This window comes from Toxotes jaculatrix, chromosome 10 (genome assembly GCF_017976425.1).
Source record: "Toxotes jaculatrix isolate fToxJac2 chromosome 10, fToxJac2.pri, whole genome shotgun sequence".
Taxonomy (NCBI): domain Eukaryota; kingdom Metazoa; phylum Chordata; class Actinopteri; family Toxotidae; genus Toxotes; species Toxotes jaculatrix.
In genome coordinates, this window is record NC_054403.1 from 7,713,408 (window position 1) to 7,737,096 (window position 23,689).

Genomic DNA, 23,689 nt, shown 5'->3' on the forward strand with positions numbered 1-23,689 from the left:
CAACACTTTGCAAAAATACTCGCAGCTTGCATGTTTTTATTCGACAGGCTGCTGAAGCCAATTTGCACATTGCCAAAGCCCAGAGGACAAGCCAGATACTTTGATTTATCGATGGTGTGAAACATTCTCTGATTTTTGGACAAACAAGTTGCCTGTGCTCTGATAGGGCGTCCAAATAAACCAAACTTTGATTTGTAACAAGGATCATTTCATTGTTTTCATTCACCCCTGCTGTGTCGTTAGTGGATCCTTCCCAGTTAATTAGTCTCTTTCTTCGATGTCTATTTTTCTGAAATTTGTCAGACTAGAAGAAGAGTGCATGCAAAGAGGGGAGGTTACATGTCTTGAAACCAGGTTAGTTGGCAGGAGAAGAAGAGGGACAGGTTGAGAGAGACCTAGTTGTTGGTTTTAGAAAGAAGATGGCACAATAATGTGTGACTGTGAGAGGATCTTGGCAAACTCTTTAAGCACAGCAAAATGAATAATAATGTTCCATACCTATAAATTCAATTCTGAGAAGCTCTGCCAGCACAGAAAGTTGTCATGGTAAAAGGAAAGAGACAGATAGGGTCAGATGTAATGTCCACTTTGGAGCAGATATATTATTTTCATGTCCTGTATACGCTGAACCAGGATATATGTTAATTAGTGCTGTCAGTCATAGCGACTGACATGTGTACCGTCCAGTAACAGACAGACAATTCAGACAGCCTCAGCTCTGTGACCCCCAGATTATGACAGGAAAAAAACAAACAAACAACTAAACTAAATCAAACAAAATCAAAAGCGAAGGGAGAAAATGAACCAAAGGCAGAAGGAAAGAGAAGCCAGCAGGCAGGAAAGGCATGCAGAGACAGAGACAGACGGACAAAGACAGCAAGACGAGAAGCCACATCACTTACTGCTATATTTACTAGACCTCATTTCTGGAGTAAACAACATTGGACAGAAATACAAAATGGAAAAAAAAAGACAAAAGAAGACAAAAGAAAAAAAAACAAGAAAACAAAAAATAAAAAGCAGTGAGTTACTCTCCAACATAAAAACACAGTACAGTCGATGAGGCTGGCACAGCAAATGGGGGTGGGTGCTGTAACTCATTTGACTAATGGCAATCGTGTGCCTTTGTATTGATTACAGCGTACCTCTTGTATAGCACTTTGTCCCACTACTGCTGCGTACAGCTATTATAACCTTTCATATGATTTACAGAGAAATCATCTCAGCATTCCCAATTTCCATGGCTTTGCATGCATTACTGGCCGTAAAGAGAGGAAACGTCAGCCAATCTCCTGTCCACCCTAACCTTAACTGCTCTACGCTTTGACAGTGCTTTATGTTCGCACTGCTAGAAAAGCAGGCAGTGACAAACCAACACAGATTTAGAACAACAGAAGGTGTTCGTTCAACTGACTGAAAGAGCATCACAACGCCAAAATAAAAGCACAACGTCACACAGACAGATTTCAGCATGTAGGGAAAGCTTGATGGTGGGGTCAGAAAAAAGCAGACATTACATACAGTGTGATATCTTATGATACAAAAACCTGTTCTTGGTTTAAATTCAACATTATTCAGTGTGGAAACTCCCACAACAGACAAACAGCCAAACAAGACAACATGTCATGAATCATTAGTGTTTAACCCCTGAAAACAGGAAAAGGAGGGTAACACTTCCTGCCCTCTGTTTTTATCTCCCTGTGATTGCTTCGACAGTCACCTGAAAACGACATACCAAATGCAGAAAGATGTTTTTATTTTCTGTTTCAAATCTGCAGGGCCAAGCCTAACTAAATGACTGACCGCTCAGTGCTGTGCTAAAGTTTTATGCATGTGTCCTTGGATCTCTGGATATCAACACTGGCCATATGTGTTTCAGTGTCACTGCCCATGCTATCACAGGAGAGTTACAAAAACAACGCTCCACTTGTATCACTATGATTTAAAGGAATAGTTTCACATTTTTATTCTGCATATTTGCTTTCTTGCGGAGAGTTAGATGAAAAGATCAATACCACTCTCATGCCCGAATGCTAAATATGAAGCTGCAGCCAGGAGATGGTTAGTGTAGCTTAGCATAAAGAAGTGGGGGGTGGGGGAGGGGCAGATAACCTGGCTCTGTAACAAAAATAAAATAAATAAAAATAAAATAAGCAGAAAAAAAATCCACCTACCAGCACTACTGGTTGCCTAGCAACCTCACAGTGATGACAAGAACCCAAGGTATGGTTGAGCAGATAACTCCCATAAAACCACAATCTGTAGTTTTTACACAATCTGACATAGCATCATCACAGTCGTGAGGCTAGTGATCTTCAGAGGTGCTGGTAGCTGGATTTTGTTACCTTTGGACAGAGCCAGGTTGTGTCGTCCTGTCCCCAGTCTGTATGCTGAGTTAACCGTCTTCTGGCTCTAAGCTTCATGTTGAACACACTAACAAAAGTGAATTTTTGTGTGTTTCATAAAAATGCTGAACTACTCCTTTAACTTCGCATTTAGCTACATGCCGTGATGAGAGACTTTATCAGATGATCCATGGATGCTCAGAGTGAAAACAACAGCTTTTCACATTCACCACTGTTGGTTTGATCCTGATCTCTTAGTTCAGAAAGTCAACTATTATGAGGATCAATAACACAACTGGCCCTCAGATGCATCGCTGTGAGTGATGCTCCTAAATCTCATTACCTGGACAGTTAAAATCTTGAACATAAATCTTATTCTTTTTTTCATTCACTTGCCAAATTATGTGGATTTTGGACACACCGTAGCTTCTAGTCATGACTGGCAGCTGTTCAAAACAGTGTCAGGCAAACTTACATTGTTCTCCATCTGAAGCCTTTGGTTGTCAGCCCTGCTCCAACTCCAAACAGTAAAATCAATGAAAGATTTTTTTTTTCTTTGTTTAGAAGCAGCACAGCACAGAGTTAGGACTTACGGCCTTGCATTAATAGTTTCTATCCACATTTGCCTTGATGGTTTAATTTTTTCTTTTTACTGCTGGAAAACTAAGCAGCACCAATGGACCATCTACAAAGAAATGCGACAAAGTGTTGCAATAAAAGCAAATAACTTTAACCTCCTGTATTGCTCATTGTGTTAACTCTCTGTCTCCTTGGTTTCCTGTTGTGCAGTTCTCTGGATGAAGCTTGAAGAGAAGTATTTTGTGTTCAATTTACAGCTTAAAAATACAGAATTTTGAAAAAGTAAGAGTAGACATGACATAAAAATGTGGTGCTTATTGGGACTTTTGTAGCAGCTTTCTAGGTCATAAGATTCCAAGCAGATGAACTACAGAGAAAAATATATCCAATGTGTAAAATTTCAAATTTCTAAATTGGTTGTTTCTGGTTAGGAGCACCACAGAGGAACCAGGGGAGACAGGGAGAGGAAGGGGTGGACACAGAGGCATGCACGCACACGCACACGCGCACATGCACGCACGCACGCACGCATACAGTGCTCTCTCCATCCAGCCCCTCCAATGTAGCATGCAGTATTTCAGTGGGAAGGAGACAGACAAGAGCAAATGGACATACTGTGGAAACCGGCCATGACGGAGTTTTGACAGCGGTCCCCCGTATAGTCATTGGGACACCTGATGGAGGGAAAACAAGACACAGAGGGGGGAGAGGGGGGGGTGGGGGGGGTTAAAGATACAGAGGGAAGAGAGAGAGGATAAAACAGGAGGAAAGAGAGGAGGAGAAGTACACAAAGACAGATAGAAAGGGAGGGGGGGAGGAGGGAGACATAAGAGAGCAGAGAGATGAGGGGTTAGAAACAGCACAATCCACCGAATACAGAGAGAGAGAGAGAGAGAGATGATCTGTGTACCATCAATATGACATCACCGCTACAGTTAAGACATCATCACAGTCATGAGGCTCAGGTGATGGTGGTGCAGGAAGTAGGAGGGGTCAAACGTACATGTGTTAACCTCTAACCTCTCTCACACACAAACACAGATGCACGCAGGCACACACACAAACGTACACACACTCACCACTGACTCATAGCAGATTATGAATTCTCGTTCACTGCGTCCGTCTCTAAACTCCTCACCAAAACCACGATGAAATTAGAAAAGAAAGTCGAGGAAAACTTTTAAGCAGATATGATTTACAATGGACATCCATTATTTTTATGTTCAGTGTAAAATACTAAATAAAAAACTTTAAAACAACAGACAAGGTCAGTCTATACTGGCATTAATTCTCTTTGTATTGAAATTATTTAAACCATTAAGATTTTTTTATTTGTGAAACTTTCGCAGGACAGTGTTTTTTACACATCCTATCATCTCTATGTAAAGTGTGAGCATCAGGGACAGGAAGGACACATCGCACATATGTGACCCATGGCCTATTTCAAAATAAGAGCCTGACAAAAATTAACAAATCAATCTAACTGAGTTGAGTTAGCCTGGAATTGTTAAGCAATGCATAAAGAACAGGTTCCAGATTGGGTTTCTGTACATTTGCTTTAAAGTCCTTCTGTCCTTTAGAGGTATAAAAAAAAAAAGAGGAAGCAGCACAACAAGCTGTAAACACATCACATAATGTCCACCTTATGATGCTAATGTGGAAAACGTCTTGGTAAACAACTACCTCTCTGCACATCCAGCAGACACAGAGCAACATTAGCGTTCATTTAAAGTCATTCTTCTTACTCTCCTTTCAGCTCTGTTTTGGTGTCGAGCAACTCTGAGAAAAATATCTGTGTCTTTTGCTGCTAAATGTTCCACTTTCTCCACCAGCTCGTTGCTCACTTTGTCTCTTCACTGTTTGATGATGGGCAGGTAGTGGATGGTGGACAGTCTGAAAACAGCCGTCTGCCTCAGTTCGAAATAAGGCTGATGAGAGCTGTGAGAGTGAACCAGAACAATAAAGTTTCAGGCCATGAATCAATGAGCTTAAAAGAAACTGTAACGCTGTGTAAAGCTGAGGGAAACTGCAGAGTCAGGTGATAAATCTCTGTGGGTTTGTCCCCTTTCACATTAAACATTTGATCCACTGCTAATATAAAATATTGATCAGAGAAGTTTTAATGCAGCTTTAAAATGCCTGAAATGAATAATGTGCTAAATGAATTATCTTATTAGTATACAAAATGTGGATGAGATAAGGAATATGTAAACCAACATACTGTATCACCGGCCTGTTGGATAGTTTCTGCTACGCTTTTATGACTTTACTCAACCGAGGATGCAGTGTGGAGGTACAGCTGTGGTTAGTACTCTGACCAACAGTATTCACAGTGTCTTTGAATGTGCCATGTAGAGGTCGTTGTATTTTGCGGCCAGAGTCTAATGAAGCTGAACCCTGGGGTGCAAAGCACAAAGAGTGCTGCTGCATTCTCCACTGAACACATCCTCCCTGCTCTGTGTAATGCTGTGTTTGTGTGTTTGGTGTAAAAGCTTTATGACCCATCACAAACGTTTACCTATAAAAAAAAATGAGTGAAACCAATAAACTAAGCCTTAAAAAATGATCACCTGACAAAACTACCTTGTGATGAACGCAAAAATGGTAAACTCTTACCATGCAACTGCAACAAATAAAGACAGACAAACACACAAACACACACATACACCTGACACACACACATACACACACAGCTCTCTACAGTGTGTGAGCATGAAAATGGTTGGAAAAGGTTTTGGTATTTCTTGGGCATAAATAACAGCAACAGTTTACATGCAGCTGCAGAGTGTGGTGTTTTGTTTCTGGATGGGTGGCGAGCTGTCAGCGATACCACGGGCTGAATATGATTCATATTCTGGCATCAGCCATCAGACTCACAACACTGAAACTAACAAGTAGGCTCCTCAAGGCATCACAGCAACTTGACAATTGATACACATACATAATCCAAAACAGTGGTATTTTTGGTATTTTTGGTGCCAAGTTCTGATACTGTCGTTCTGTCGATTCTTATCGGCTCTTTGAATAAAACTCTACACGACCTCAGTTCAAATTACGTCCTTGAGAAAGTGCTTCTAACTCTGAAATGTCTTTAATTGTGTGTTATAATGGGTGTCATGGCTTTTACCCAGCCAGGCGTAATTGAATTGTTCTTTTAGCTGCTATAATTGATAGTAGATCAGCTTTTACCGCAGTCAAATGAAAAATAGTCATGTTACAGAAAATCTGATCCAGCTGCAGAGCACATTATACTGTAGATGAATCACAACAATTGATGAGCCACAGTGATATTATGGGTGTGGCCCCATTACAGTCATTATATAGAATAACAGAAGCTCTCTGGCAATTTCCCCCACCCTTTGTAATAACCACACTCTATTTATTACAGTGATTTAATATCTGGTCAACAAATTTATATGGTTTAAAATGCAGGGACCTTTGTCTTACCCTCATGCATATACTGTCCATATAACTCACTGGGTATCCTTTTCTCCTCTTTCTCACCACTAAAGAGACAACTTGCATTTTGAATCAATTACAGCAAAAACCCTCGGAAGAGCCCACTCAGCAATTTCCCATAGAGTTATAAATAGAGCAGAGAGAGAGAGAGAGAGAGAGAGGGAAAGAGGGAGAGAGAGGTGGGAGACACTTGGAGCAGAAGCAGCCCTATGCCGGCATAGCTTTTACTGTATATCATTTCTTTTCTCTCTCCCTCTCGCTCTCTGCTTCTCGTTTCCCCTCTTCTCTCCACCCTTTCTTTATCTGCCTGTGCTTGCTCTCCATTTTTTTCCCAACTGTACTGTTCTCTGTTCTCTGAGGCCTGAGAACGAGCACAAAAAAGGGAAAAAAAAAAAAAAGCCGGCACACCTTTTGTTCCAACCATCTGAATGAAGGTAAAGTCTGTGATTCGTTTTGTTATATTCATTACACGAAGACTCATTAAATTTAAGAGAAAAAGCACAGAGACAGCCATGGACATTATGTTCAGGCTTCAATACTGGCCTGAACTCATGGCATTTTGTAGATTAGATTAGATTAAATGAACTTTATTGATCCATGAGGGGATGTTTGGCATTTCAACCTATAGCTGGGAATACAGGGGCTAATGTTTCTTGCTAACTGCCACAGAGGAGTTTTCCAGCAAAGTTCAGATTAATCAGAGCAGCTATCTCCAACTCTACACAGGAAACTGTAACACAGGTTGAGAGGAACATTGAGTAAGGAAAACACACCAAGCTTAAACCTGCCAACAGCTCGCCAGGGGGAATGTTGGTATGTGCTGATCCCCTCTTTAACCTCCACACTCTGTTTTAGCCAGGGTGCCTTTCTGTATGTGCTGTCCTCCACTTTCACCTACAGACTCCATTTTGCAGTACAGCATTACTTTCCCCTTCAGGAAAGAGGAGATTATAGGTTTCCATGGTCGGCACAAAAGAGCTCACAAATACCACCTCAAATTTCAGGGATATTAACAATTATTCCGGCCTGCCAGTGCACTGATCTGCAGCTGTTGTGCAGATTTGTGAGTGTCTCCGTGTGTGTGTGTGTGTGTGTGTATGAGAGAGAGAGAGAGTGGAGGTCTGCATATCTCTGAAGTGAACGAGCGCAGACAGTCTACAGGCAGCAGTCTTATTTACATCCTGTTATCCTCCGGCCCCAACAGACAGGCCAACAAAGGATGACAAAGCTGAGGAGCTACAGTAGCTCTCTAGAAACTACTGGCTGGTCTGATGCTACCTCGCTAACTTGCTGTAGCTTCTTTAAATGTGCAGTGTGTTCATGTGTGGAACAATCATGCACAGAAGGATGTACAATCCTGCACATTTTGTACCCCTAAATTGCTATATACGCAGCTCATAATGTCTGTATGCACCCTCTCCAACAAAGTTTTCTGCTTGTCAGCACCACGGAAAAAAATCCTGATTTATCCTTCAGCAATGACCGGAAGGTATATCAGATGAGAGATAGAGAGAAAGGCGAAGAGGGAGAGAGAGGGAGTGGAGGGGAAGCAAGGGATAGAAATATTGAGAGAGAGAGAGAGAGAGAGAGAGAGAGAGAGAGAGAGAGAGAGAGAGAGAGGAGAGAAATGGAAATGAAGAAACAAAGAGTGCAGATCTGGAACAGACACCAAAGGATCTAAGGGTGGATTTCTAGCAGATACATCCAATTGTACAGGAAGCATAACAACAAAGCTCTTGATCGTGCATGAATATACACACCATCTGCTATCCACACTGTCAGGGGAAGTGTTTGTTACACGTCTACGAAATTGACCCAGTATGTATGGCAAGTTGGAACTGAGAGATTACAACCACTAGGTTAGAAAACATACATTTCACTAAGCGGAAAACAAAGACGTTTTCACAGCTTAGTTTAGATTAAAGCTTTGGTGGCAGATACAGTTTGTATTTTAAAACACTGCACTGAGCTCAAAGCCATACCGTACCATTTAATCTGCACCAGAGAGGAGCAATGTTACCACATAACTGTTAATACGATAATTGCTAATATTCTACCACTCTAACATAAGATGCTACAAACTAGAAGCTGTGGCCAGTGTTTTGTTTTTACACCATTTTTCCACTATGCTACAAAATGTTGACTTATTTTGACAAAATCAACTGTTAATCCTGATGTTTTGATGTGCCTTGTTTTATTGGATTTGCTGGAACTGCAACTTCTAACATTTTCATCTAAATGATTATGTGTTGGGTTTTTTTATGTGTCGTTTTCCTGTGTAATAAGTTGATAGAACACAACAGTGATTCATCTAATATCCAGTTCATTCAAATTTTTTGTACTCGCTGTTCTAAACACCTACCAGTCTGGTAGCTCTTTCCTGGGGAAAAATCCTCCCACACACAGGAAGTGATGCTTTCAGTTTATTTGTAATAAACACGAGAAGAAGAACTGGATAGTTAGCATGAGCAATAATGCAGAAATAGTTAAGGCATCACAACCACTGTAATTCTCAGATCCAGCTTGCCATGAATGGACCGTTACTTTGTCCAGCAGCTCGTCCTGTCTCTTCCCTGCTGGGACAACACAAAACATGGTGGCACACACAGACACAGAGAAAAGGAGGAAATGAGGAAAAAAAGGAAGGAGATATTTGAAAGACTAATGTTTGTCAGGCCTGAACTGTTCATGTCTTACTCATACTATCCTTCTACCAAAGCCAGTCTCTTACTAAACATGTTTGGAGTGAAAAGAATGACGCAGGCTGTTCTGTGTCTGTGCGAGGCGTTCACATGTTTGTGCGAGATCCCGATAAACCAAAACTTGAGCGTCGGCTGCCATAAAAAAATGTCAAAGCCGAAAAACAGAGATAAAGAAAATGGAAATTGTCTGGATGATGTGGATTTGGTAGCTTCTTCCAATAAAACATTGATGTGCAGCAAACAACTGTCAAGTCTTGGAAGCTGGAGGTTGTCACAGCATGTGAACGCACAACAGTGCAACATTAAGTGTCAGCTACACAATCACAGAGCAACCTGCAGCAAAAAAAGTTTTCTACCAAAAGCAGTAAGGGAGTTTACACAGATGTGAGTGAAATGACAAAGATGAACAAATTCACTTTACTGTCCACGTGTGTTAAGCAGCACCAGAGGGAGACAACCACACAACAGATGGACAAAACACTAAATATGCAAGTACCAACTTCTGCTCGAGTTAAAAATGTTATATGTTTATCTGACAGTAGATAATGGTCTGATATGAAAATCTGATATGTGGCTCTGTGACATCTCATGTGTTGATGGTTCAATTTCCAGGGCCAGTTCTGGTGGGAGAGATGATCTAGTTTGCCTTTTAAAACTAATATAATAAATATAACCTAAATCTAAGCACAGCCATGCATACTTTGATGGCAATGTTATCCTCTTAGTGTGGCCTGTCTTACAGAGGAAGTCCAAAATACCTGAATAAACAAACAAAAAAAACCCCCCAAACTTATAACTTAAGTTATATAACTATAAACATAACTTCCTCTATTCAGTCATTTTCACATACTGTCAACATAGTGTCAACTATACAACTGACAGATAAGTAAAATAAAGCTATGGCCAATAGTCCAGGAGGAAACCAGCTACACACTGTCTGACTTTTCACTGTTCACAAATAATGAACAGTACTTGATACCTACGTATATAACGGTAATATTCAATTAACAGTCAATGTTCTCAAACTATTAACTGAATGCAACTGTTAATGTACAGTTAATACTGGCAGTTAGCTCAGTTTAGATAAGCAATACTGTGATTATGGTTATTAAATGACTAACACTGACTAAAGTCTATAGAAGAATTTAAGACTTAACTGTTCAACCTAAACTGAATTAAAAAAAAAAAAAAATCAGGACAGGCCAAAAATCACTGTACATTTGTGAACTACTAAAATCTGTCTTGTGTCCTCTGTCCGCTTTGCTTCACTCAGTGCCCTCAGCATGCTAAGTGATTTGTGGTCACATGCCAACAGAGTGACCGACAGCAGAGACAGCAGCTTATACAGTACGTCAGCAGGACGTCCTGTTCAACTTGTCATGCAGGTGTTGATCTTCTGAGCGACACTGTGCTCAGACACATTTTTAGCACAGAGTAAGAAGAAGCAGATTTAACTGCCATGTCACCTGCTTGTTATAAAATTGCTATATTTTATTTATTATTTCTATAATATTGATATCATTGATCATAACATCTATAAACTTGTGGCACATACAATGTCATCACCCTGCATATCGACTGAAAGTCAAATAAACAAACAAAAACCCTACCACTGTCTCTGGTGATGAATGCTAATGAATGCTAATTGTTTCCATTGGATTCTACTAGCATATTGCTAACGGGTGAAAGTCACACCACCAGTTTTGCTGAAATGTATGTCTCATCTAAAACAGTAAGAACTGAGTAAATAAATAAATACAAGAATTTGTTGAATAAAATGGATTGTTTCTAATATTAAAAATGAGATCAAAATAGATTTTACTGATTTAATTTTTAGCACAAACACATTGAAATTTAAATATTCATTCTTTTTTTTTAGTCCTTGCAGAACTTCTTCTCTTTTTCCATGATTTTCGCTCTTCACTCACCATAAACTGCAGTTCATGCAAAAAATTTTTGATTGCACGCAGACATAATGTCAGAGTCAGTATCTATTTAAGCCATCTGCTCTACACACACACACACACACAAAAAACTTTTCTTCTGTGACAGTTGGTAAAAACTGAAAACAACAAGCCCTCAGACATCGTGCACAGTGTCCAGGTGAACTTCAGGTGCATGTGTATGGGTTGGGCACAACCAGGTAACAGAAGCGACGTAGCGAGGGAGAGAGAGAGAGAGAGAGAGAGAGAGAGAGAGGGAGAGAGGGAGGGAGGAAAGACAGGGGGAGCGACTACACAGTGATGACTGAGGAGACAGGGGCTAACCGAGCAACCAACTTACTTGCAGGACAGCTGGTTAATACCATGTATGAAGTAACAGTCTCCTCCATTGACGCAGTAGGTCTTCTCAGAGTCATTGCAGCGCCTCGCGTGACTCACACCCGGAGACAGGGTGGTGGTGGTCACTGCAGAGAGGACAGACAGAAAACAGAAAAAAAAAAGCCGTCATATCTTTTTTAAAATAACAAGGTGTTTAAATTACATGGCAGCTTTAGTACTAGATATCCTACCACAGACCACTTTAGTAAAGTGGTTAAATCTATCTACTTTTTTTTTTCTTGAGCTAGCAACAGCTCTCTAGCTCCTGACTGCTGGTTTGGTGAGGGGAAAAAGCCAGGTTCAGCTGGATGTACCTGCTCCACCACTCCCAACAAACCTCCGCCTTCTTCCTTTCGACCTTGAAACTTGAAAACTTTCAAATACATTTGCAAGTAATATAATCAATTCATCTTTTACCCCCTTTTCTTCCTTTTGCAGCTGCTTTTTTCTCCATAGACAGATTTCAGTAGCTTGTAAAATAGTCTGTACAGTGTACAGTGTACTGTACAGTGACATAAGAACATGTGACACAACGCAGTGTGACCACAGCTGACAAATTAAACATGTAATTTCATGATCAGATTCCTGCATATTTGATATCAAAGTTATACTATTCAAACCCTTTTATCCACAAAAGGCTGCATAGGTGTGCTGTCAAATCTTTGTGGAAAGGTGAAATTGCTGAATGTAACAGAATAATAGCTCTCATGTCTGTTAAAATACAGGGTGATCAGATTTTACTTAGCAGTACGAGAGCAGATACCCAGTGAATCTCAGGATACAGGCAGAGAAACCCAGAATCCAGTTTCAGCTTTTGAGAAAGATGGATAAACAGATGCTTAAATTAAACCCATGAAAAAGGGGCATTTGTATTGGTTTGTACCATAATAGAAGTCATCTTAATGATGATCATTTATTTTTTTGTGATAATCAATATTAACTGATCAGACAAATTAGGCAAAACAGACAGACAGATAGATAGATAGATGTGTCATTTCTCACAGATCTGCACGCTGATTATACTCGTGGCGTTTTCTTGTCCTAGCGAGTTTTCAGCCACACATGTGTAGTTGCCAGAATCTTCAACACGGACACGACTGATCTGCACCTTTGAGTTTTTTCTTCAGAGAAATGGAGAGAGAGAGAGAGAAGGGGGGGGGGCAGAGACAGAGGAGAGGAACAGAGAGAGGGTGAGACAGAGCAGATAAAAAAAGACACTATCAGTTATTGTTGTTTCAAAAAAGCAGCAGAGTCATCTCTGACTGGACAAGAAATTAGATTTTTATTTCCAGCCCAGATGAGCAAGAAACAGTTGATCGTTATATACAAATGTTTGTTGTGATTGGCCGGCAAAGCTAATGCACAGGTATTTGGTAGAGACCAGAAACAGGCTGACACCCACACTGTTTTCCCTTGAAATGCAGGAACTGAGAAAACACAATGCACATACTTAAAGGACTTGAAGGTATAACAACTGCAAAATCTGTTTGAGGGGAAAATGACATTCAATCAGAGAATAAAGTGAAACCACAAGTAAATATTAACAGTTAAACCATTAATATTTTGTGACTCATGACCAATGAGAAGTGCTGACGGCGTTTGCTTCGACACGCCTGACAGTGACAAGATATTTAAAAAATGGCAGCATAGCACAAGTTAGAGAAATACACAAGAGAATGGGAAAATGATTACCAGTGAGTAGAATGTGTGGGCCAACTGCACCGTCTGCCACCGGGTTTTCTCCATTAGTCATGGAGGAACTTGTGACATCGAACAACATGGATCAGCTGATCAGATTCAGGTTTGTGTGTTTGCTTGTTTTAACACATTTATTTACTTTTTACATGAAGACACAATAGTTTGAGCTCAGTGCCACAAGTTTTAATGATGTAAAGTTTAATTCAAAGGACATTTTAATGAATCAACACCAGAGTCTTTCCTTTGATTTGTCTTTTGGACTGAAAGGTGATAAAACTGCAGAGGAAACTCTCTGCAGCTGAAACAAACCAACACACAGCAGATTGTGTTTAAACCAGAACTAAAGCCGAGCCACTGACAGCCCTAACCACACACACACCTGAGGACCTCCTCACTGTCTGTATGTGTGTGTTGTCTATGTGTTTTGCACTGTATAAAATTCTACATGCCAATGTAGTACTGTAAGAAAACTGCATTTAAAAAACTGTTTCTAGAACGAAAACCTGTCAACTTTCACAATTTTCTATCTTAGTACAACCCTCTATGTGCAGAACATACAACTGCACATTGAAAAAGACGCTGTAAGACATGGGGGACAGAATCCTCAGTCCATGTACAGTAAAAAAATTCATTGTAAAGTTCAACTAAAGCTACTATGATGCTTCACTAGTCTGAGTTAACCAAACTTCATCATCCTGGCAGCCACTGGCAGTTATTGTTGATGTAACTACATGTGACTAACATGATGTATCCCTCCACCATGGCCCATCATGGGACTCGTGTCCAGGGAAACGAAAAATTGGGAATTTCATTTTAAATGATTTTTGTGAAATACCCACTTGAGTGGTCTTAGTCAGACTGCTTGATATGAGCTTTGACTGAACTTTACAGCGGATATTTTACGCAGTAGGAGGACTGTGGATTTGAGCGTGCAGTGTAGCTGCTGTAGAGAGGTATTGCTCGCTTCACGGCCAATACAGAAAGGAGGGATGATTACAGCAAATGATAGCAAATGACTTTTTCCATATACATTTGGCCATGTGGGTGTTGTATTAAAATACACTTTCAATAAAGTTTTGCTGTTTTAATGTCTCTGTTAACTCTCTTGTAATGGCAATGTAATCATTTCTTACTGTTCAAACTAAAGTTTCAACAACAAATAATAAACTAATAATGGCCTATAATCATACTATTGTATACATCCTCAGTATTGTTTCAGTCGGGAACATATATTTGACATATTATCACCTTATGATGTTCTTATGGTAACAGTTGCGTTTACACACCCAGCAGACACACAGCCCCATCAGCCTTCATTTGGAGCTGTGTCTCTGGCCACACAACAAATGAACAAAAGAATATCTGGCTCTTTAGATGCTAAATGCTGCTCTATGTTCATCATTTGAGGATGTTGGGGAAACAGGAGGTAAAAGTACTGTTTTCACACAGTGGCCACAGTTTGGGTTCAGAGTGAAGCTGCCCATTGTCACCAGATCAGAGCTGCCTACAAGGAACCACTGCAGCATGTGCAGCAATTGTTTGAAGAAGCAGTCATCTCTCCGGATTTTGAGCAGTTTGAAACCTATGGTCCATGTAAGAGTGGAGGCTGAATATTAAGGGTAATATCCAGTCTGACCGACTCACTTGTTGGTCTTTATTTTGAGGTCTCTGCCTTTCTGAAGCTCGTGTCCATCTTTGTACCAGCGGAAGGAAGGGCTGGGATTCCCCGACGCCTCACACTTCAAGTACAGCTTGTCCCCTTCCATCAGAGACTGGCCTCGCATCAGCCGGAGCTTAGGAGCAGAGGCTGGACAGAGAGAGAGAGAGAGAGAGAGAGAGAGAGAGAGAGAGAGAGACAGACAGACAGACAGACAGACAGACAGACAGAGACAGACAGAGACAGAGAGATTGAGAGCGAGAGAGAGAAACAGACAGAAGGGAAGGGAGCGGAGAAAGAAAATCAACGCTTGCATTATTGAAATTAACTAAAGACTTTCAATTAATCTTTCCATTTAATTGTGTGAGTGTGTATGTGTCTCCTTGTGTGTGTGCGTGTGTGTATTTATGTGTGTGGGTGATGAAAATCTGTTAGTGAGAGTTCAGATGTCGGGGTCAAAACCTGAGGCACCAGGTCAGAGTTCACATGAGAGATGGCTAAAGAATGGAAGAAAATCCATAATATTCGAAACAACACACACACACACACACACACACACACACACACACACACACACACACACACACACTGGAAAAAACACTTGGGTAAGGTCTGAATCCTGAAAAGCAAAGACAAACTGAAAGCTTATAGAGAAAAAAAAATCTTGCCTCAGAAACTCTCTGCAGTAGATTTTCACTAAGGAGCAGCGTGTGTGTGTGTGTGTGTGTGTGTGTGTGTGTGTGTGTGTGTGTGTGTGTGTGTGTGTGTGCTTCATCAGTCTCTGGAGAATTTCACTCTCTCTCTTCTCTCCTTAAAAACTACAACAAACTGCATCACTGACACCAGCGTAGGCAACACACAGAGAAGCTAAAGCAAAGAGACAACTCAGCACCATCTAGTACCATTTATACACGCACGCACACACACAGCCAATGGAACACATAGCATACAATTTTACACGTGTGTGTGCAATATGTGGGCCTGACACACGCGCGCGCGCGCGCACGCGCACGCGCACACACACACACACACACACACACACACACACACACACACACACACACACACACACAGTGTTGTAGTGATAGGACACGCTTGATCAGCTGCAAGGCTACAGTTGTAGAGGGCCACAGCTCCTCACAGCACTGCTGCATCTCCCATTCACTCCTCATATACGTGCAGCAGATACACGAGAAGTCGAGCTTTATGCATTTATATAAGACACTGTAGGTCTGTCTGCCTGTGAATGCCTCGTAACTCTTGCAAGTTATATTCAGCACACTGAACATTGTGTGCTGTCAGTCCCATGAAAACCTCATAAGTCCAATTTTAGCTCTGTATTAAATTTAGCTGTAGGACATCATGGTCATCCATGTCCTCCTCTCATACTGTACACAACATACAAGACATTTAGGATTACAGCTTTAAGTGACTGTGATAAATGGTCTCACTGATAAATTCATCCTCGATTGTTGGGTTTTGCCAGCATTTAAAAAAAAAGAGCTTTTTGATTTTAACCTGGACCTCTGAATTACTGTCCAAATTTAAGTTCTTTTCAGCAATAAAAAAAATAAAGGTCTGGTGTTGTTCTCCTGGTTGGAAATACATCCAACCCATCAGACGCTGAGAGGTGGTACTGCAAAGGGGGGAGTCTACTTCCTGGGCCACAGGAGTCACAAAAATGACAAGTATGAATGAGATGTTGATGGAGCCATACAGGTCGCTGCATATCAAAGTAACTGCTCTTGAATGTTTTTGATGTGACAAATGTTAAATGATCTTCTCTCTGCCCTGGTTTTCCTGGGTTGGACACGTCAGTCACTACTGATGACGTAAAAATAACGTCTTCAGGAGGAACCAATGGGCTTGGATCTGAATCGTACAGACAGCGTAGGCTGGGCAGAAAATTACACAAGTGGAAGTCGGTGGTAATAAAAAAGAAAAGATACAAACTCTCAGTGGAGCAAAAAAGTGGAGCCCTCCAAACAGCTTGCAGTTATGTAAGAAGGATTTAGGTATGATTTTTAGACTTGCAACAGAACAAGCAGCACATCCTTAAATCCATTTCTCACATTCTGTGAGATTTAGTCTTGTCACAGACTCGACGCACACTGTTGATGTATAATTCCACGTCATACCAAAGTAAATCATCTCAACATCGCCAGATGCTCTCTCTCTCTCTCTCTCTCTCTCTCTCCATGGTTCCTGGCTTATAATGAATTATAGTGAAGAATAGCACAGAGAGTCACTGTCATCATATATTTTTTGGAATAATTTGCCTGCTATTTTGGTATTTTCTGGAATGAGACTCCAGATGCCACAGACTCAGTTAAGACTAGCGTTGAATCTGGATTCAACTAGAAAACAAACAAATAGAAACGTGAGAGAGAGCTTTGTTTTTCACAGGCATGAAGCAGGCTGAGTTCTGAATTCACGATGTTACACTTCACACTTGGGAGGCAGTCATAATTCACTAGCTGGAACACTTACATCCATCATGGCTTTAAATCTGCACCAATCATTATTTAACATTAACAACGGATCAGATGACTATTTGTAATGCTGAAGGTGTCACTCTGAGTGACAAACCCACAGAGATAAGTCACACAACTCTGCAGCTCCCCCCTTAGCTCTGCACAGCATTTTAGCATCTTTCAGCTTTGTTTTGGTGCTGATTTAAAAAAAGACAAAAAAAGAAAAGAAAAGGGTGGACAAACTGCTGCAGGTATTTTTCAATTCCTCTTAAGTATATGGAGTTTATTGTGTGTAAAGGCACCAATATGCTCCATCAGAGCTGCCTGTCAGACAGGCCAACAGCCACAGATTGAACTTCTCTCTGTCTCCAGCTCTCTTTTTCTCATTTCTTAAACAACTATTTCTGCTGTGCCCTGTCTTGGAGTGTGAGCGTCCAGAACAACTAGAAACACTTTTGCCTTTCGATGTCGTCGGACAACACATTATACTCCTGTAATCTGCCACGGTGGGTGAACCATACAGGACCTAGACCTTACATCAGAAGGACAGAGCTGGCTGAAAGTCATTATAGGAAACGAAATGTGTAACTCACATTGAAAACAAGGACGAGTTACCCAGGATCTTTTATTATTTTGGCAAAAATGCATAAAAACTCACCGGTTTACTGTTTTTAATCAAATTGTTTGGACAAATCGTTCTCTATAGGACATTGAGCAGCCTGCCTGGTGTTTTTGTCCTGCACTTTGCTGTGGATATTTTGCAGGAGACAACGAGGAAATCATGGGAACTATAATCTAATAACAATGTACCATATGTGGAAAAGAGATGAGATTTCATGGTGGGAGGGGCGACTTTAGGCCAATTCCAGCAGTACAGAGTTGACATTTAGACTTACAAAGACAAAATACCTCTGAGAATAATAATCTTTGTTTGTATTGCACTTTTCAAAAGCAAGTTACAAAGTGCTTCACAGTCAGTAAATACATTACAAATAATCAACAGTAAATTTATATAGAAATGCCACCAAACAAAAGAAAGAAAATAAAACAAGGGGACGCAAATAACACAGCAGAATCAAGTACATGCACAAAAAGTCTTGCAAAGGTACTGACTTTGCACGTCCCTTCGGAGAAACACTTCAACATCAACGCTAAAACACCAATGAATTCAAAGTCTGAATGAGTCTGTTGAACTACAGACTTACTCCACACAATCACTACACTGCAGTTGTTAACATATTTGTATCATTTGACTGTGGCAAGGCAGCACAAGCAAAAAAAAAAACAAAAAAAACATAACAGACAACATGATAGCTGTGACTTCTCCGAAACCAGGGACTTCATTTAAAATATGTGTGGGTGAAAGGGAGTGAGGTGTTAAAATGAAATTTAGGTCTCTGCAGATTGGAATATTTTTCAAAAGCTTGGCAAAGCGCACACACGAGTAGGAGGTTAAGACACACAGGAGGAGAAGGAGAGGACAGCCAGTTTGTCCATACATCCAGCGTTAAATAACAGTCAATCCTTCTGTCAATCTACTAATCAATCCCTCCAAACTACCTCAAGTGGTCAATTCAATCACATTTGCAGGAGCACTGCACAGCTTGTCTTTCTCTGTGCTGTTCACAGTGAGCAGCCCAAGCTGTGAGTGATGTCAACTTTAAAGGTTTAGTGCGACATTTTGGGGAAATACTCTTATTCGTTAGCTTGCTGAGAGTTGGTCGATACCACTCTCATGTCTGTGCAGTCAGTACACAGCTAACATCAAGCTCCTATTAGTCCAGCTTAGCATTAGGACTGGAAACAGTTTGGTTCAGCTTGGTTCTGTCCAGAGTTCAAAAATTCCCAGATGGACATGTTTAAATCTCAATAAACATAATTTTCTTTCATTCATACCCAAAAAGAAATGTTAGTGAGGTAGCTACATCCTTGGGATAAACGGTTTGTCAAAAACAGTTATGACACATAGACAAGAAAACAAATAAGCATATTTCTCAAAATGTCGAACTGTCCCTTTAAAGGAATAAAATTCTCCTTCAGCTCCTCTTCAGCTGTCACCAGTGTGCCATTATCAGCACACTTTGTGATAAAGTGTTGAAATGTTCTTCTATATTCTGCAGTGCTATGGATTCAGCAAATTTCCAACATTTCCCAGTTTCTTTAGACAATTTCCAAACAACCTCCCTGTGCTAAGAGGCTGCATTTTAGAACTGTTGTCCCTGATGGAAATACCTTGACAGGTTATAATGTCATCTACATTTTGCCATGAAGCAAACTCAGTCCTCCTACAAATAAAAAAAATGTTTTGAGCAAAACAAATTTCGTTTATATAAATGTAATGACAAAATATAAAAAGTATCTATATGTTAATATCTGTTCTTCCAACACATAAACTCATAGTAACTAAAGTATGATTGATGCTTCAAGGCTTACATTTAGGCACTGACAGCATGTAGCTGAGCACAGGGAAAGTTTGTTCACTTGGTTTAATACTGGAAAAACTTGATGCTGACTTGAGGCACAAGACTGGATGTGTTCACTTTTTTCTATTATTTAATCCAAACCACAATCTTAGTTTTTTTTAACTACACGCGAGGATGTGAGCGCCAGTCTCTGGTGTCAAATTCCTATGCTTTGTTTGCCAGCCACCTACTCCGAATACCTCCCAGTGCCTTCTGGGCAAGAACATGACACTACCTTAACTGGAAAAAAGAATGACGCCAGTGAACATAATCCAGGCAGCAATCACATTTCCTAATGAAATCTAAGTGGCAAAGCAAATTAGTAGTATATAAACACAATTTCTAGGAGGCAGGGTTGGAGCAGGAGAGCCACAGATTTTTCAGCTGAGAGAAAATATGAGAAAGTGATTACGTTTGTTTTTCTTTATTATATGTTTCTTACTGTGTGACTGTTCAGTGCAGATCCAACATGGTGAGAGATTCAGGTTTAAGGTAGCTAAACTATTTCCTGCTATCAGACTCTATTGTAATACAAAAAGTACCCACACACTGGGATCACTGCTCCCTTTAATTTCATTAGTGAGGCAATTCCCCACAGGAAGGAAACGAGGGATACATGTATATCTATCATTAAACCCTGTTGTATCTGCTGTCACGTTATAATGTCATCTACAGTTCATCACGATGTAAATTAGACCAATCAAAATGGGTTTTTGAGTGGAACTGTCCTTAAATAATTAGCTAAGTCTTCCTGTAAGCCTTAGCAACATATACTTTTTTCTTATAACAATGCCACTTGGGTATAATAATCCAGTGCAATTTTTCCAGTGCAAATTCACTTTCTAAAAACCAACTTGTCAAATCAGACAAATAATTCTACTAGTATTTGAGAAAAACTTAAAACCAGACGATTATTTTATCCTGTTGCCACATTTTTCTTGTTTAAAGAGTAGTAAGACTTATGTGAGACTATATTTTTAAGAGCAGCTCCACTTAACAACCATCACCTGGTGAGTCTGAGGTGAGACTGTCAGGTTTTTATGCAGGTAAGTGTGGAACGGAGCAGTGAAATTCAGCCTGAAGCAGCTGTGAGTGGCGAAGCTGGTTACCGATGAGCTCATTCCTCTCTGGGACGCTCTCCTCGGGCAACATGGAGGTTTTATCAGCCTGGGAAAGTCAGCTGAAAAACAGAAGGAAATTACCCTTCATGGATGTGACATCCACATTTCATGGGTGTGACAGTGTCGGATTGATTGAATCACTACAAATTCCCTCTCCGATTTTAACTCATTTTAAGCATAGCACATAATTCTTCAGGTCACTTTGGGTATTCAAACATCCTTATGAGTTTGTCCTTTATAATGACTTATACATTGAAATTGTTCGTGTCTACTGTATGGTTACAGTACTTTAATCAGACACCAAAATGCCTGCTGTTCATCATCAAAGGCCTTCCACTCTCATCCCCAAGTGCATTAATTTTAAATTAAATTCAAAGATGATTGATCAGTACAGACCTTCCCTGATCTTATTTTAGATCTAATGATTTATTCATAAATAACAGGTAGATTCTTATGGTTGAATCTTTAATTGCACAGGCGGTAAAACATATAAAGAACCTTTCTGCTCACTCAACTGTTGCTGTGGCTTGATGTTCCAAAACCAGATCACAAATGCTGAGGAGGAGGAATTTACTGTGAAGGGTTCTCCATTAGGTCTTAAAACCTCTCTCTCTTTGCCAGAAACACATTAACACCTATAGGGTACATTAGGATGTTGGACAGATGATGTTTTAAATAAGTAATCCAATTGATATTTCTATCCTGCCTCATTGCCTAGACCTTCATTTTCACTGCATTAATTACCAAAAACACATGTAAGATAGCACAAGGATCACAGGGCAAAAACAAACAAACAAAAAAAATCCAACTCCAAAGCGTGCATTAAACACAATGTCTTATAAACGTCTGAGACGCCCCCATTTTAATGAAAACATTTCATTCTAGACACTAGATCTTTATTAAAAGATGCTACTCATTAAAACAGACCAGTGCAAAAGGAAACCATTCATGCAAATTTAGGGGATAGGGACTGATTTGTCAACTGGATAAAGAGTGAAAGGTTTTGGGGGGGATACACTGGTTAGAACACCACATACTTAACAGCTGCAGGATGGACAAAACATAGTATCAGCACAATCCTTTACAAGGCTGTCAAACCTGAGTCCATATTATACAGAGATAAGTAATGAGGGCTACAAAAATTACGTTACTATCCAATGTTGACCTTAGAATAGATATAAAATCCAAAGGGGAAACTCTGTTTGCTTTTGTGTCTGTGAATTTTTACCTGTAAAACTATTAGTAAACAGACTGGAGAACATCCAAGTCAGCTAATAAATCCTCTGGGTCCCGTCAAAACCTCTTCTAAGATCTTGCAAAAAACCCTATTTTTGGCAGCACTGCTTGCTAACAAGTACAGAAAAAAAATCTGTGATGAAACAGAAATACAATTAAACTGACTTAATTCGGAAATGTTGTGTTTAAGGTTGAGATTTAGCTTGATAAGCCATTATTCTTTTGACTGCAAACATTAAAAGCAGCAAAGCCTACACAACAATCTTTAGCTATACATAAAGAGAGAGAGAGAGAGAGAGGAGAGAGAGGAGAGAGAGAGAGAGAGGAGAGAGAGGAGAGAGAGAGAGAGAGAGAGAGAGAGAGAGAGAGAGAGAGAGAGAGAGAGAGAGAGAGAGAGAGACTCTGAAATACATGTGCATGAACACAATTAGAGTAGATTCACACATCCTACACAACGCAGGCACCAGGCAAGCCATAACAAGTCTAATTCTGCTGCTGCAATTTACACACAGGCAGAGATTTTCCACAGCACAGTGTATATGTGCATGAGAACATGTGTGACGCACAGATGTGCAAGTGTGCATTTTATTGTCAGCACTGATGGATATGTGCGCTTGTCTGTGTGTGTAATTGTGTACTGAATGTGTGTGTATGTGTGCATGTGTGTGTGTATGTGTGTGTGTATGTGTGTGTGCAGTATAAGTTGCTGATCCAAGCCTTCTGTATCACTGAGTGATGGGAGAATTCCTCAGTGAGAGCACCGAGGGGTGGGGAAAGTGGGTGAGGGGGGGGGGGGGGGGGGGGGTTGGTGTGATGGGGGAGCCACAAATGGACAGCAGTGTCTGGCCAATAGCCTGTGACCAGCCTGTTCCACTAGCCAATCACACGTGACCAGCGCTCCCATCATCTGTCTATCAAGAGGTCCTTCCTTCAAGGTCAGCTGATGCTCCCTCCCTCCTCCCGTTCTCTCTCTCTCTCTCTCTCTCTCTCTCTCTCTCTCTCTCTCTCTCTCTCTCTCTCTCTCTCTCTCTCTCTCTCTCTTTGTCCAGCAAAAGCAGGCATCAACAAAACTGATCTAATTTATTGCTAAGCATGATCCAATAACTGAGAGTGATACGGAAGCCAAACCAATTAGGTGTGTTCACAGACAGGTATGGCACCCTGGGAAGGTATGGCCGGCAACATGCCTGCACACATGGCCTGAATGTGTGTGTGTGTGTGTGAGTCAGCTGACAGACTAGTGATACAGTGAGTGCAGCTCTTTAACTAGTGAGGAGCACGGTACATTCATAAAATGTACAAAGACATGTGGAGAGGAAACTAGTGTGTAATGGAGGAATCTGCTTGTTGTATGGGTGGTGTGTGTGTGTGTGGTGTGTGTGTGTGAGAGAGAGAGAGAGAGAGACAAAGAGCATGCCTGCGTGTGTGTTCATGTATAAAAGAGAGAAGCTCCTTCTATCTCATTCTCCGATCAGTGTGATTTCTGCAGCGCACAGCTGTCACCATGGAAACCAGGGAGGGAGCAGGAGATAGAGAGAGAGAGGATGTAAGGCAGAAAGAAAGGGGGAAAATAAGATTGAGAAAGAGTAGGAGAGAGAGGGAGAGAGTGTGTGTGAGAGACAGAGAGACAGAAGA

At 40.6% G+C, this 23,689-nt stretch overlaps 1 protein-coding gene across 1 annotated transcript in view; it reads right to left on the reverse strand.

Annotated features, from left to right (window-relative positions):
- nrg2b (neuregulin 2b) overlaps positions 1-23,689 on the reverse strand; it is a 43,691-nt gene that overhangs the window by 8,760 nt on the left and 11,242 nt on the right. Inside the window, exons 2-6 of the mRNA XM_041048315.1 lie at positions 14,749-14,911; positions 12,409-12,527; positions 11,369-11,492; positions 3,540-3,598; positions 499-522 (exon numbers count right to left, since the gene is read on the reverse strand). Coding sequence (XP_040904249.1) covers positions 499-522; positions 3,540-3,598; positions 11,369-11,492; positions 12,409-12,527; positions 14,749-14,911 — 489 coding nt within the window. The remainder of the gene's footprint in view (positions 1-498; positions 523-3,539; positions 3,599-11,368; positions 11,493-12,408; positions 12,528-14,748; positions 14,912-23,689) is intronic.